General features: G+C 43.2%; 1 protein-coding gene across 1 annotated transcript in view; it reads left to right on the forward strand.

The window, feature by feature from the left end:
- LOC133474453 (SH3 and multiple ankyrin repeat domains protein 2-like) overlaps positions 1-16,788 on the forward strand; it is a 282,765-nt gene that overhangs the window by 41,663 nt on the left and 224,314 nt on the right. Inside the window, exons 7-8 of the mRNA XM_061766190.1 lie at positions 1,029-1,145; positions 13,172-13,249. Coding sequence (XP_061622174.1) covers positions 1,029-1,145; positions 13,172-13,249 — 195 coding nt within the window. The remainder of the gene's footprint in view (positions 1-1,028; positions 1,146-13,171; positions 13,250-16,788) is intronic.

Raw genomic sequence — 16,788 nt, forward strand, 5'->3', positions numbered from 1 at the left:
TCACAAAGACGCTTGAGTGTCACGTTAGAGACTTTAAAAATAATTACATAAAACTTTTATCTGGAAAAAAAGAACATACCAGAACAAATAAACAAAAATGCATCATGAATACAGACCTAGTGAACAATAACAATGTGAATATAAAATTTGCCTCAATAATTTTAACATTAATATTATAGGCTAGCCATACAAAAACACACAAAAAAAAAACAGCTGTAAACGCAAAACATAAAATACGGAAACATCTGTGAGGGATAAAACTTCCAGTTAAAGAGAAAAAGGACAAAAAAAACAAGCTAGAGACCTCTTTCCTTTCATATTTATTCAGAAAACAGAACATACAAACACAATCGCCAGGGGGTGACATACGATCAGTGGCAAAAAGGCAAATGATCATATTACAAAAATACATAGATTCAAAGTTTTAATATCTTTCACCGTGTCTATTGGTCCTAATATATTGCTTGTCTTCATTTTAGTATACCTATCTATATATTTTTAATTGTTGTAGAAATATTTAACATGGGTAGAATCTGTGGATTATTTTAAAAGACTCCTCAGTGCTGTCCTTTCCTATGTTCGAAAGGTGGCACCTTTTCACGTCTCCTTGACCCGTTGACGTATTACTGCAAAGGTTAAGGAAAGGTGGCATTAAGGTTAGGAGATTGGAGAATCCGAAGAGGGGCCTCGTGATTCTCTTTCTTTGGACATTTCCGCATTTCCGGTGCTCTTCTAAACAAATGCAATTCCTTGTTGTTTTACACAGAATCCTTTTTTTCTTCTTCTTCTGATTGGTGCATTTTATCGTATTTAGACTTCATCTAATGCCTTTAATCTCCTGCTCACGCTCATGTGTTCCTCCTTTTTTTTAAGTGGCTGGATTCAAACTGAGGTTATACCGTTTCTCCCCATTCTTAATCTTATCTCATTTGTAGCACATTGGCATCTAGTGTTCAATGCATGGTACTGCAACATCTGCTTTCTTCTGTCGGAGGTAAAGGTTGTGTGCTGCTATCTTGTGTTTGCAGGCCTGCCGACATGGACATGTGCAGCACCTGGAGCATCTACTGTTCTATGGAGCAGACATGAGTGCTCAGAATGCCTCAGGAAACTCTGCCCTACATGTCTGTGCGCTATATAACCAGGTGAGTAGTGGGCACAAAGTTGGTTAAAATGTCCATTTTAGCCAGGGGTCAATTCTCCGGTTAAACATATGCACAAGAAATGAGGAGGGGCAATATAGCATGTGAGGAAAAATATAAATTTAAAGTTACAATATAAATAACTACCTTAAAATATTACATTTTGATTGCAAACAGCCTCGTAATACAAGAATAGCATTTCTCGTGTTGCCTTGGCAATCTAGAATCAACCCCTTTCATGATCTATAATGTTAATACACCATCCTCGATACCTCTCATGCTGTTTGTGCTCATTTAAAGGTCAGATGACAAAGATGTTATGGGGTCAGTTAAAATTCATATTTGTGATGTTTATATGTTATGTAATACATGCACGTAACTTCCAGCAAGTTTTCAACCATAGTTTAGGTAAAAATTAGGTTTTTATGACGCATATTGAGTCCTCCCCGAAGATACCCGAAGCTCAAGACACCAGGGTGTGGTTACTCTATCCACCGCAAGGGCTACCGGAAGTGATGTTGCAATTGACAAACACAGTGCACTACACACTATACGCAATAGTGAGCAACGTGTTGAAATATGTGGAGGAGGAGGATTTCGACGTACTGGAGCACCCAACTGAAATTGGCATCGTCAAAGCGTACATGTTTGAGCCGAACAGGAGGTCGAAACCTGACAGTGACGACGACGAGCAGCCAAGTAGCAGCTGTAAAACAGAAAAAGAGTGGCCACTGGCTCGATGTGACGGTATGTCAAAAGCATGTCTTTTTATACAGTCATGGCTTGAAATAATGCCACCCCAGGGGTGCCAATATTTTTTAGCACGACTATACGCATTATATATTCATATATGTTTCAGTGACATGGCACATGCTTTTACATAGGATCCAGTATTCCTATATATTGTGTACCCTTCGCTCGAGTTGCGTTATAACACGCCGCACACAGTCTTTGCCGTGTGTCTGTTGGCTTGTCATATAGGCAAAAGTACAGACGTCAGCACTGAAAACTACTGTGTGGGTCTTTTTCATACTCCCCAGTGCATAGTAACCATAATACCTACCAGTCGTAGGTATATACAAGGAAAATGCTCACCTCTTGTCTGCGCCGCTTCGCTGGTGCATCGTGGCGGCTGCGAGATTTAGTTCTTAGTTGGCACCGCAGCTGGTTTCAGCCTCTGCCTAACTACTACTAAACGCGCCGATTTGGAATGCTTGCTAGGCACCCATAGGTGACCACGTTTCTTCCCTTGCCGAGTGACTTTCACTATCCACTGGTCACGTATTCCTTCTTCACTTGGAAAACCCCCCCAAAAAAACTCTTGCCGCTGCATGAACCATTTGTACAACCAAATGCCACACAATAAACCATTGTGACATTGTTAAATCATACGACAACAAATATACAAGGACGGGAACAACAGCACGGAACAATAGCACACAACGCCAAATGAACAGGATGTTTGGCTTGTGTGACGTCACAGCGCCGGAAAGAGACGAGACCGGAAGGTGCATTCTGCATCATATTTATCAATTTAACTCTTGTATATCTGCCATATAATCACTTCAAAATGGCAGTTTATAAAGGGATTCTAGAGTTATCAAGCACAATTTTAAAATATTTGTCCTCTGACCTTTAAGTGCTAATGTTACTATTTAGAGCTGTATGCAGACATTCTACAAACTGATTCAATGTTAAAATGATCAACTAATGTGTAAGACATGACAATATAACTGTTTTTGGTATTTTTAATGTGTAAATTCAAAGGTTCTCTTTAGCTTTTGACCATCATTTCTGGTTCCATTTCCTCCAGCGGGAAGTTAGTTAGCTCTTGCATTATGGACAGACAATTGGTACCAAACAGTTTTCAACTCAGATGAGATGCAATCTTTGAGCATGCTAAGATTTTCAACCAGTAGGTCATAATACATTCGGTAACTAGTAATGGAAGTGAAGGTCGAATGTGAATATCGACTCCATAACTAACTTCTCTTGGCCAACTCGTCAACAAATGCACACGGATATGATTTTTATTCCAAACGGCAGTAAACCATGCAAGATTCCAAAGTAGCAGTAATTCAGACTGTTTCCTTTGACTATAGTGGACAGTATATCAACAAAAAGGACTGAAACATGAAATTCTCATTTGCTAAAAAGTCACCCAAAACAGCTTCAGTTATGTCAGAATCCACTACCATCATCTCACTGCCTCAATTTAGTCTTTTTTAAAAGCGTGTGGTGCTGTTTCTGCTGCTCTACCTCATTCAGTTCAGTTCTGTGTCTATGCACCCTGCTGGCTTCTTGTTCCTTCTCCTCATGGGAATAATTACGTGCTTTTTTTTTTTTTTATTGCTCCACACACAAATACCAAATACTAATCCCTAAATTTAGAACTGTAGGTTTATGGATACTTTCTGTCAAAAGGTTTGCATGTTCTCCTCGTGCTTGCGTGGGTTTTCTCTGGGTACTTGGGCTTCCGCCCACATTCCAAAAAGATGCCTGTTAGGTTCTTTGAAGATTCTAAATTTCCCATACAGTACAGTACGTGTGAATGTTTGTCTACCAAATGTGCCCTGGCATTTGGCTGGTGACCAGGCCAGCGTGTAACCCGTCTCTTGCTCAAAGTCAGCTGGGATAGGCTCCAGCTCACCCTCGACCCTAATGAGTACAACAGTGTCCAGGGCTCTTCTGAGGGGTATTGCTGCAAGTGTCTTCACTCTTCTTGTTTTTTTTTCTTTTTTCTTTTCCCAAAAACTACTTGTAAAGCAAAAATATGGTGTGTAAATTTGTCATACCACAGAAAAGAGTGTTGAAAACAACCCTGCCAAATTTGAAAATATTAAAAATCTCACCAAGTATATAAAACAAGGCTTCAAAATCATGAAAAATCAAAATTGTCTCTGCTGTAAAATCCTGTGGGCATGCCTGACGAATGCATTGAAACCACACCCCATTCAACTGTTAAGTGTCAATCAAATACCATACTAGAACCTGGAAAATGGATGCTATGTTGTATAGCAATTTTCTTAAGCCTAATGTTTGAGACACCAGAACCAGAATATAACTCTGAGCCAGAAGAAACTGACCTATTGGAGAATCAACCTCGTTCCTCTCAGTCTGCAGCAAAACAGTAATTTTTCCCCACCCATTTATGGGCTACCAATATGTATTAGTACAGTGGTCCTTATATAGCGTGAAAATAAAAATTTGGGGAATGTTCAACTCTCACCCCCTGAAATGTGTTCACCTACGGGCAATTTAGAGTCTTCAATGAACCTACCATGCATGTTTTTGGGATGCGGGAGGAAACCGGAGTGCCCGGAGAAAACCCACGCAGGCATGGGGAGAACATGCAAACTCACAGGCAGGGCCGGGGATTGAACCCCCGTCCTCAGAACTGTCAGGCATACGCTCTAACCAGTCGTCCACCGTGCCGCCGTAAACCGATTACTAACTAATTTAGTCTTAAATATCATATTATAATTAATTAAACCAGTTGTTGGTGGCCATTTTGAAAAATGGGTGCCATGTTGAAAAATCATGCCTCCATATCCACATCTTTTGGGAATGCCTTTGGCTATATGTGTACCAAATTTCATGCTTTTATCACAAACTGAACAATTCCTGTATATTTTTGAACTAACCTGCTTCACGATAGTGATGAGTACTAGTGCTGATCACTATATAGTACAAATGTGCAACATTTTAAAAAGAAGGAAATAAACAAACTCCTGTCACGCTTTTGACTGATCAGAATCATTTTTATTTGGCAAGTATGTCAAAAACACACAAGGAATTTGTCCCCGGTAATTGGAGCCGCTCTATTACGACAACAGAGAGTCAATTGCCAGAGAATACATTTGAGACATAAAGACACTAAAAAAAAAAAAAACATTTACTGCGCAATAAAAGGTTCAGTAAGGCCAGTAATCTGGTAATTATTTATTTTTTTGACAATTGTGCAAAATGATGCCGAGTCCTCTAGCAATAAGTGCAATTTGAAATGACTAATAGAACAATAGCGTGGTGTAGTGAGCATTGTGCAAATGGCGCAGAGACTTGTGACTAGTAGTGCGATAATCTGGGACAATGTCAATTGTGCAAATGGTGCAGATACTTCTCGAGCACATGAGTGTCCAGTATTGGTCAACAACAGATATGCAAATAGTGCAGCGTGGCGAGACTACTACAGTGAGTCCATGAGTGATGTATAATTGGCCCGACAGAGATGTGACTACAATCTCAAGACAAAGTTGGCAGCATGTTACAATGGTTAGTTAATGGCAAGAAGGAAGAAGGTGTTGTAATGTCTGCTTGTTTTAGTTTGCATTGATCAATACTGCCTACCTGAGGGAAGGAGCTGGAAGAGGTTGGGATCAGGAGGTGGAGGGTCCAAGAGGATTTTGCATGCTCTTGTCTTAGTTCTAGCAGCGTGTAAGTCCTCACGGGTGGGTAGGGCGTTACCGACAATCTTTTCAGCAGGTTTGATTGTCCGTTGCAGTTGGAGTTTTTCCTTTTTTGTGGCAGCACCAAACCAGACTGTGATGTATGAACACTGGACAGCTTCGATGACTGCTGTGTAGAAGTCCTGAAGTCCACTATCATCTCTACAGTCTTGAGCGTGTTCAGCTCCAGGTTGCGTCGGGCGCACCGCACCTCCAGCCGCTCCACTTCCTGTCGATACGCAGCCTCGTCACTGTCTTTGATGAGGCCGATGACTGCAAACTTCGGGAGTTTGACAGCCGGGTGGGTTAAGGTGCAGTCGTTTGTGTAGAGAGAGAAGAGCAGCGGAGAGAGGACACAACGTTAGGGTGCCCAAGTGCTGGTAGTGCGTGTCGATGAGTTGGTGTCCCCCAGCCTCACCTGCTGTGTCCTGCCCGTCAGGAATCCACTGGAAAATGGTATTATCTAACCATTGTATGTTAGCACAATGTACTACATTATATGGAAACAATCCTGAATAATATTCATAGTTGACGTAAAACTTCAAAGGTATTGAACAACCTCTAAATATTAATATTGATAAAATGTTTCCTCTCCTTGAGCCATCACCTTATTATGGTGGAGAGGATTGTGTGTCCCAATGATCCTAGGAGCCAAGTTGTTTGGGGCTTTATGCACCTGGCAGGGTCACCCATGGCAAACAGGTCCTAGGTGAGGGACCAGACAAAGCACGGCTCAAAAGACTCCTTGGATGCGTAAAAATACTGGAAAACGTTTTCGCTTGCCCGGACGCGGGTCACCGGAGCGAGGCCTGGAGTTGCGGCTCAAAGATAAGTGCCTGGTAGCTGGGCCGGCACCCATGGGACCCAGCCGGGCACAGCCCGAAAGGGTAATGTGGGTCCCCCTTCCCATGGGTTCACCCTCTGTGGGAGGGACCATAGGGGTTGGGTGAAGTGTGTGGTGGCCGAAGGCAGGGACTTTGGCAATCCGATCCCCGGCTACAGAAGCTGGCACTAGGGACGTGAAACGTCACCTCTCTGGCAGGAAGGAGCCCGAGCTGGATATGTGAGTTCGAGAAGTTCCGACTAGATATAGTCGGGCTCGCCTCCACACACAGCTTGGGCTCTGGTACCAGTCCTCTCGAGAGGGTTTGGACTCTCTTCCACTTCAGCGTACCCACTATTTTCGGTCTCCTTGGAGGGGGTGCTGGAGAGCAATCCCGCTGGGGACTCCATCATTCTGCTGGGGGAATTCAATGCTCATGTAGGCATTGACAGTGAGACCAGGAATGGCGTGATTGTGAGGAACGGCCTCCCCAATCAGGACCTGAATGGTGTTCCGTTATTGGACTTCTGTGCTCATCAAGGATTGTCCATAACGAACACAATCTTCAAGCTTAAGGGTGTCCATACATGTACTTAGCACCAGGACAGCTTAGCCCGTAGTTCAATGATCGACATTGTGGTCGTGTCATCGGACTTGCGGCTGGGGTGAAGAGAGGGGCGGAGCTGTCAACTGATCACCACCTGGTGATGTGTTGGCTCCGATGGTGGGGGAACATGCCACTCCAACCTGGCAGGCCCAAACGTTATGTGGGGGTCTGCTGGGAACTTCTGGCAGAATCCCCTGTCAGAAGGAGTTTCAACTCACACCTCTGACAGAACTTTGCTCACCTACCGGGGGAGGTGGGGGACATTGAGTCCGAGTGGATCATGTTCCGCGCCTCCATTGCTGAGGCGGCCGACCAGAGCTCTGGCCGTAAGGTAGTCGGTGCCTGTCATGGTGGCAACCCCCAAACACGTTGGACACCAGCGGTGAGGAATGCCGTCAACCTGAAGGAGTCCTATCGGGCCTTTTTGGTTTGTGTGACTCCTGAGGCAGCTGATGAGTACTGGCTGGCCAAGTGGAATGCAGCTTTGATGGAAGCTGAGGCCAAAACTCAGGCTTGGGAGGAGTTAGGTGAAGCTATGGAGAAAGCTCTGACGGCTTTCAGGAAATTCTGGTCCACCATCCGGCGGAGGTGGAAGCAGTGCACCATCAACACTGTGTATAGTGGGGTTGGGGCGCTGCTGACCTTGACTCGAGACGTAGTGAGTCGGTGGGGAAAATCCTCCGAAGAACTCCTCAATTCCACTGACACGCCTTCCCGTGAGGAAGCAGAGTCTGGGTTCTCTGAGGCGGGCTCCCCCATCTCTGGGGTTGAGGTCACCGAGGTGGTTAAAAAGCTCCTCGGTGGCAAAGGCAAGGGGGTGGATAATATTCTCCCAGAGTTCCTAAAATCTCTGGATGTTGTGGAGCTGTCCTGGTTGACATGCCTCTGCAACATCGCGTGAACATCGGGGACAGTGCCTCTGGATTCTAACTACAGGGGATCACACACCTCAGCCTCCCTGCTAAGGTTTATTCAGGGGTGCTCAGGAGGAGGGCCCGTCGGGAAGTCGAATCTCGGATTCAGGAGGAGCAGTGTGGTTTTTATCACCGCCGTGGAACAGTGGACCAGCTCTACACCTACAGCAAATACTGATTTGATATAGTAGCGATACTAACCCAAAAGCAGCCTACTTCCAACAACTCCTCCTTTTCAGTTGATGATTTCATGCAATTTTTAACAAAGGATTTGTGCTCTTTAGGAATGAGATTAAGGACACCATGTCTCATTGAATTCTTCGATTACTGAAATTAATATGGGCACCATTCAGGATACCCGACTGGCTACCCTCTCTCATTTTGAGGACGTATCCCATGATAGAGTCACAAAACAGTTAGTGCGGCAAACAGACAATGTGCTTGCTCTTGACCCTTTTCCTGGGAAACTCGTTAAAGAGCTTTTTTTAATCTTAGGACCTTCAATCTTACATATTATAAATGTATCACTCTCCTTCGCCGCTGTACTTGCAGCTTTCAAGACAGCCGTTATTCAACCCCTACTCAAAAGACCCAACCTCGACCCTGAGTGTCTTTGGAATTACAGGCTGCTGTCAAAGCTCCCATTTATTAAAACAATTATTGAAAAAATTGTAGTACAACAGCTTAATGATTAGGATTGGGCATCGAGAACCGATTGGAACTGGGACTAACGTCCCGGGTCTCCCGGAAACGTTCAAATTAAATAATTTCGGTTCCCAGTTTCAATGCCTAGTCCACCGACCCCCAAAGAAGAAGCCGTGAAAACCAACAAAGACGTGCCGAAAACCAACGAAGAAGAATGCGCAGGAAGACGTGCATGTGCCCAACAGCGGTGGCAGCAAAAAAAAGTGTCTTAACTTTGTTAAAATGACCAGTTGCTTCAGTGCAACACTTGGAATAAGATTATATTGTGCAAATGAAGTTTTCACAATGTGTAGCATCTGATGCGCTCCGAGCCTCAGCCTACACCGCGCGGGGCTTCAGTGAAGTCAACTTTCAGTCTATCGAGTGACTAATTGACAACATTGAGGCAGCTAACAAGGTAAACGGTTGATTGCACTTTTGCACTGATGGTTTTTCACGTTTATTTTAGTCTACAAATCAACGTAAGAGCCGATGACAGGAAAAAAAAGCTTAACATTGAGTTAAAACTTCACAGTAGCAACTTTACATCACAATAAATTGGGACAGAATTCACATAAACGTTGTCTCACAGTATCACAAACGCTAACCTTGTGCCTCAATGGTGGGTAAAGATAGCAATCAACGTTTTATAGCATTTGGTTCCATCCGTTAAAAGAAAAAAAATAAAATAAAATCTCCAGTACCGTGTGAAGTTACTTTTAGTGCCAAAGTGCTGAGTTCCAGTGCGTACCCTTCAAAATAATAGGTTAGCTTAAAATGGGAAGTCAAGTTCAAACTTGCACATATAAACCATTTCACGTGATAAAACAGTCCCAAATAACGATTTTAACAATGCTATATTTAACTGTTAGCTGAAACATTAATTAATAAATATTAAGTCAATCGGGTTAGTTACACACACATTGCTTTTTAGTTCATAGGTTTGATATTGATACTGGTTATAAAGAACCCAGAGTCAAATGTTCATTCTAGTCTATGCTGCGGGCTGCTAAGAAAATGCATGTTCATAATATGGACACCCTTTATTTAAACCATGCAAACTTTTTTGACAGAGCCCCATAAAAGAATCGGAATCGAGAATCGTTTGGAACCGGAATTGAAATAAGGAACCGGAATCAGGACTGGAATCCCTCAAATTCAAACGTTGCCCAACTCTATTAATGTTCACATGTCCTCGAGCAATCTATTTGAAAGTCTTCGGCCTGGATTCAGGGCAGACCACGCCACTGAAACGGCCCTCGCAAAAGTGACGAATGTTCTTTTACTAGCTATGGATTGTGACACCTCATCAATACTATTATTACTCAACCTCAGCGCTAACTCAGATACCGTTGATCACAATATACTACTAGATTGCCTCAAAATGTGTATCGGAAGTACAGGCGCAGCACTTTCTTGGTTTAGTTCTTATCTCTGGGGTAGGATGCGCCGTGTAATTTGTGGTAATGTGATCTCTGAGTATTATAATGTCACTTGTAGAGTGCCGCAGTGACCGTTACCCGGCCCTCTTTTGTTAAGTATTTATATGCTTCTGCTTGGCGATCCATCCATTTTCTGAGCCGCATATCCTCACAAGGGTTGCGGGAGTGCTGGAGCCTATCGCAGCTATCATCGGGTAGGAGGCGGGGTACACCCTGGACTGGTTGCCAGCCAATTGCAGGGCACATAGAAACACACAACCATTCGCACTCACATTCACACCTACGGGCAATTTAAAGTCTTCAATTAACCTACCATGCATGTTTTTTGGGATGTGGGAGGAAACCGGAGTTCCCGATATCATACACAAATATAAGATTAGCTTTCACTGTTATGCCGACTATACTCAGCTATACATGCCATTAAAACTAACTAGCCCGCGCAATTGCGCTAATCTGGAGGTGTCTGGCTGAGATTAAACCGTGGATGTCCTGTAATTTTTTGCCTTTAACCCTGAGAATACTGAGCTGTTGATTATTTGCCCTGCTAAACACAGCTTCTTGTTTAAGGACACCACTCTGAGTTTTGACAAAAGCACCATTATCCAAAGTCAGTCAGCAAAAAATCTTGGCGTTATAATTGACTCAACTCTCTCCTTTCAAAAGCACATTAAGAATATTACCGAAATAGCATTTGCACTTGTTACGTCTCACCTTGACTATCGTAACGTTGTGGTTTCTGGTCTTCAATGTCTAGTATTAAAAGCCTGCAGTTAGTACAAAATGCTGCACCAATACTTTTGATGAGGACAATAAAGTTTGTTCATATTACCACCATATTACATTGGCTCCTGGTCCACTTGAGCTGCAATTTTAAGGTCCTGTTACTTACTCATAAAATAGTACATGGGTTAGCACCCTCTTATCTTGCTGACTTAGTTGTACCGTGTGTTCCATCCCCAAACCTAGGCTCGCAAAACGCTGGTCTCTGGGTGACTCTGAGAGCCAGAAACAAGTCCGCAGACTCTCGACCATTTCCTATTTGGGCTCCAGTACTTTGGAATGCCCTACCCGTAGATATTTGAGCTGCTACCTCAGTAGAAATGTTTAAATCCCGATTTAAGACTTACTTCTACTCTTTGGCATTTAATTAAAGTACTACATGTAGGCCTGTTTTACTGCCGCTTGCCCACCCCCTATTCCACATCTCCTGCTCGGAGAGAGGGCGAGCTGACATTGATCGAATCTGAGGCTGTTGCTGATTGGGTTCTGCACCCACCAACTGGGACAAGATGTGAGGGGGACCATTTCCCCCGGAGTCTTTGCTATGGAGGATTCTACTCCGACCAACCGTGTCAGGTCTTGAGGCAGAACCACTTTCCCAAAGGCGTCTACCTTTAAATGGACTCTTATGCCATCTTAATGAACATTGTACAGCATCTTGCCATCGTAATGAACATTGTACAGCACCAGACTATGTGATAAATATTGCCCACATGACATCCATTGCAGCCTAGTCATCATGGAAGGTTTATTTTTTCCCCAAATGGGTTTTTGAGTTTTTCCTGGTCCGATTGGGCAGTTTAGATTAGGAGATGTCATCAATCATTGCCAACTGTGGGCCTGTGAAGCCCTTTGAGACTTTTATGATGAAGGGCTATATAAATAAACTTGACTTGATTCAATTTATCTTGATTCAACCTTTGCAGGCACACATGAAATGTTGCCTCCACAAGTTAAATTTATTTTTTCCCCGCACACACTGGGCTCTGCCTCCGGAAGCAGTCAGTCAACATGCATACTCAGCGCCAAGCGACGCTGGAGAGGAGACTCAGAAGTCTGGCTGTAAGGACGAGATAAAAGCCCACTGGTCCACATTGTATCGAAAGCCGGACTCACCATTGGTCCTGCAGTAGAAGGGCAAGCTCACTTGTATGAAACAGTGGCTGTATGTATGTATGTATGTATGTAATTCTTGCTCCTTCGGGTATTTTGACAAAAGCGTGTCACAAACCTGGTAAGACACTTGAACTGTTTTAAATCATGAGAGAAATTGCAACTCCTTGAATAAGCACAGTATGTTGTCACAAATTGTATGAGACCAAAAGTGCTTGAGCACGGACTACCCATGTGTGAGTGCACTCCCAGTAAAATAATTCTTCACTAATGCATATGAATAAGAAAAAACACAAGTACTCAAATGCATTCAGCATGGTCATCTTTGGTCAGCTTTGCTTGTCTTTTGGCCTAACAGCCTTGATTTTACTAGCACGATGGAAGTTCTGTCTTACCCGAATCGATATCTTCAATGATGTAACTTGTAAAACAGTTCAAATAAAATGTAAAAACTTAGCGAATGGCTGAAGAAGGTCATGTCCAACTCCTCATATGATTGTGATGTGGTAGTGTTGTATCTATATAACGATAGCATTACCGTATGTTTCTCCTCGCGGTATCTTTTGTGTTTTCTGTCAGCAAAAAGCCACCCGAGATCGCCCACATTTCCATTTAAAGGCATCTATGCTATCTGATATCAAACGTGTGAATAAAAATGACATAAGCATTAGTGTAACACTTAGATGTTGAATCTGTGATGCTATTTAATGCTGACAACATTGCTATGTATCAATATCTGCATATGAGTCAGTATGAGCCATTTCCCAACTCTCCATAGCTTATTATGGATCTAAAAAAAAGTCTTTGTATGTGTGCGCGCACGGTCCATGCGTGGTTGAGCACTTTGTGGGCGATTTGTGCAGCAGATTCAAGCCCCTCAGCAGTCTCCATCTCTCTGTTCTTCTCTCGCTCTTCTCTCTCAATTTCTCTCACCCTCCTCTCTCTGTCTTTGGAGTGGAGGAATAGATACACACTTAACAGCCAGCGATGCTGCATTCCTGACATAGGTAGTAGATGTTCTGTTGTCTCTTCTCTCCCTTTACGAGGGATGGGATGATATTAAACAGCTCCTGCTCTACTGACTTATTTGGCTTTAGACAATTCTTCTCATGTCACTGGAAGACACGCGACCTTTCTTCTGACCAAAGTAGGAGACTTGAAGAGCCCCGATGTCTTAGATCCAGCTCTTCTTTCTTTAAATATGTATTCTTTCTTCCCCAGGATAACTGTGCCAGAGTGCTGCTTGTTCGTGGAGCTGATAAAGAAGTCCGGAACTACAACAGCCAGAGTCCTTTTCAGGTAGAGTCAAAAATAAAAGAATGCCAAAGTCTTCAGCCATTGCATGTTAACTATTGTAAGGGATTGGTTTCAGCTTTCAGCACATAGGGAAAGCATTTATGGTACATTTCACATTTGTTTCCATGGTAGCAGTACAATATGGTCAAGGTCAGCTGCCACAAGGGATTACAAATGTCTTTCTAGGAAAGACTGGATTAGATGTGTTTCATTTGAATGGCATTTTGTGGGAAATTGCAAGTCTTGGATTTAAAGTCATTATGCTCTTTTGTGGGCCACCTTTATAGCACAAAATATATTTTTTAAGCTTGAAATTTTCAAGTTTTAGTTCATTGACTATATTCAGAGCATTTTGGTACTTTTTCTGACCTATTCATAAATAATTGCATTTTTATTTTAGAATATCATGCCATGACAGAAAGGAAGAAAGCCTGAGAATCACGACATGAAGATAAAGCTAACATTTAAAAAACTACATATTAGGGGCCCACACTGAAAATAAAAATTATATATATATAAAAAAATAATAATAATCATGAAAATAAAGTTCACACACAAAACACCTAACAGTACAAGGGCAGCGGAGGAAAAAAAGTAATTGTACAGGAAGAAAGTACAATATAAAATACTTTAAGAAAGTATATCAGCAGAGCAGTGTGTTCACATTTTAGAATAGGTTTTACAAACAATGAAATACTATGTTCATAGTCTAAAAGTGATCAAAGTAATAGTATTTTGGCACAACTACAGCAGACTGTCATCAGTATAAGGACTTGTGATTTTTATATTCATACTATTTATATTCATCGCTTTTTATAGTTGTTTTAACAATCTAATATTAAATGCTATGAAATGAAAGGAACCAGAACAGCAAGAATGGCAGACGGAAGGACAATAGCATGAGAACCAACTAAACAGAAAACAATAAAGCTTGCTGGTTCTTGTTGAGAAACATGAACCTCTCAACATGAACAGTCTAGTGACAGTCCGTAAATGTAAAGACAGTTCAAGTAATGCAGAGGTGCTGAAGTGCTAACTTGACGACTCAGTGTGCCAATTTAACTATCCTTGGTAAACTCACTTTATTCACGTTCCATCGTTCTGAGTTTGTAGGGTTGCTCGAGGTATAGAAGAAAATATTTTTGGATGTTCTGAAGTTCTGTTTTCATGCTGGTGTTGTATTGAGCAGAATAATAATGCCAAAGGGAGTTATGTTTTAGCTGAGATCTGAATGGTCCTATTAGTTTAGTTGACTTCCTGTTCTTGTTCAGGCCACAAGATAGTTGAGATTGAGTTGGCAGCACCACTGCTGGTTCCAGTCTGTCTTTTGAACCTTAAAGGACCTCGCTAATGCTCTGAACATTCCCACTTATTCCATAGTTCTGGACTTATAAACGATGTCTGCAGAAAGAATTCCCCCAAAATAAACAGACATTTTAGGCTTGTTTTCAGAATCAGAATCATCTTTATTTTGCCAAGTATGTCCAAAAAACGCACAAGGAATTTGTCTCCGGTAGTTGGAGCCGCTCTCGTACGACAACAGACAGTTAATTGACAGAGAACACTTTTGAGACATAAAGACATTGACAAAAACAGTCACTGAGCAATAAAGGGTTGCTATTAGCTGGTAATGCCGGTACAATTTAAAAACGTTTTTTTTTTTTTTTTTTTTTTTGACAATTGTGCAAAAAGATGCAGAGTCCTCTAGCACTTAGAGCAGTTCGAATGACTAATATTGCAATAGTCCGGTGCAATGACCATTATGCAAAGGGCGCCGAGACGTCAAGGAATGTATGCAGTTTAAAGTGACTAGGAGTGCGATAATCTGGGACAATGTTGATTGTGCAAATGTTGCAGATACTCCTCAGTCAGTGTGCAAGTGGTGCAAATGCTACCCTGGCATGAGTGGCCAGTATTGGTCAACAACAGATATGCAAATAGTGCAGCTTGGCGAGACTACTACAGTTCTGGCAGCGTGCAAGTCCTCAAGGGTGGGTAGGGGGGGTACCGACAATCTTTTCAGCAGTTTTGATTGTCCGTTGCAGTCTGTCCTTTTTTGTAGCAGCACCAAACCAGACTGTGATGGAAGAACACAGGACTGATTCAATGACCGCTGTGTCGAACTGCCTTAGCAGCTCCTGTGGCAGGCCGTGCTTCCTCAGAAGCCGCAGGAAGTAGATCCTCTGCTGGGCCTTTATGAGGACGGAGTTGATGTTGATCGCCCACTTCATGTCCTGAGAGACTGTAATTCCCAGGAACTTGAAGATCTCGACGGTTGACACAAGGCAGCTGGACAGCGTGAGGGGCAGCTGTGCCGAAGGATGCCTCCTGAAGTCCACGATCATCTCTACAGTCTTGAGCGTGTTCAGCTCCAGGTTGTGTCGGCCGCACCACAGCTCCAGCCGCTCCACTTCCTGTCGATATGCCGACTGGTCACAGTCTTTGATGAGGCCGATGACAGTGGTTTCATCTGCAAACTTCAGGAGTTTGACAGCCGGGTGCGTTGAGTTGCAGTCGTTCGTGTAGAGAGAGAAGAGCAGCGGAGAGAGGACACAACCTTGGGGTGACCCAGTGCTGATGCTGCATGTGGATGAGGTGGCCTCCCCCAGCCTCACCTGCTGTGTCCTGCCCGTCAGAAAGCTGTAAATCCACTGGCAGATGGCATGCGAGACGCTGAGCTGGAGAAGCTTGGAGGAAAGGAGTTCAGGGATGATGGTGTTGAACGCCGAGCTGAAGTCCACGAACAGGATCCTCGCGTCGGTGCCTGCACTGTCGAGGTGTTGTAGGTTGAAGTGCAGTCCCATGTTGACTGCATCATCCGCAGACCTGTTTGCTCGGTAGGCAAACTGCAGGGGGTCCAGCAGGGGACCTGTGACGATCTTGAGATGGTCCAGCACCAGGCGTTCAAAGGACTTCATGATCACAGATGTCAAGGCGACAGGCCTGTAGTCATTCAGACCCGATATTGCAGTTTCCTTGGGGATTGGGATGATGGTGAAGCGTTTGAAACAGGATAGTACTAAGCACAGTTCGAGAGATCTATTGAAGATCTGTGTGACTTTGAGGCAGGATGGGGACACAAGGTCTGGGCCTGCCGCTTTGTTAATCTTTTGTTGTTTGAAGATGCGTCTCACAGCCTTCGTGGATGGTCAACGCAGAAGTCAGAGGTGTGATTGTGGTCGGTGGTGCCACTGTGTGGGGTGTGAAAGTGTCCTTTTCAAATCTGCAGTAGGTATTCAAGTCGTCAGCTAGTGTACTATTGTTCTCAGCTTGGGGTGATCGTCGCTTGTAATTGGTCAGCGATTGTAATGCATGCCAGACTGATTTAGAGTTGTTACCAAGTTTTTCCAACTTTGCTGCATAGTTCCTCTTTGCAATGTTAATTTCAATTTCAAAATTTCATTTTGGAGGTGGAGGGATTCCGCGCTGGCGTCTCGATTTTGCTGATGAAAAAGGGGTGTTCTCATGGCAATCACCAATTGCTCCAAAATGGATTGTTATTATTGGAAATGACCGCCAGTTTAATTTTCTTCAGCAAAAAA

The sequence above is a fragment of the Phyllopteryx taeniolatus genome, chromosome 2 (genome assembly GCF_024500385.1).
Source record: "Phyllopteryx taeniolatus isolate TA_2022b chromosome 2, UOR_Ptae_1.2, whole genome shotgun sequence".
Lineage (NCBI taxonomy): Eukaryota > Metazoa > Chordata > Actinopteri > Syngnathiformes > Syngnathidae > Phyllopteryx > Phyllopteryx taeniolatus.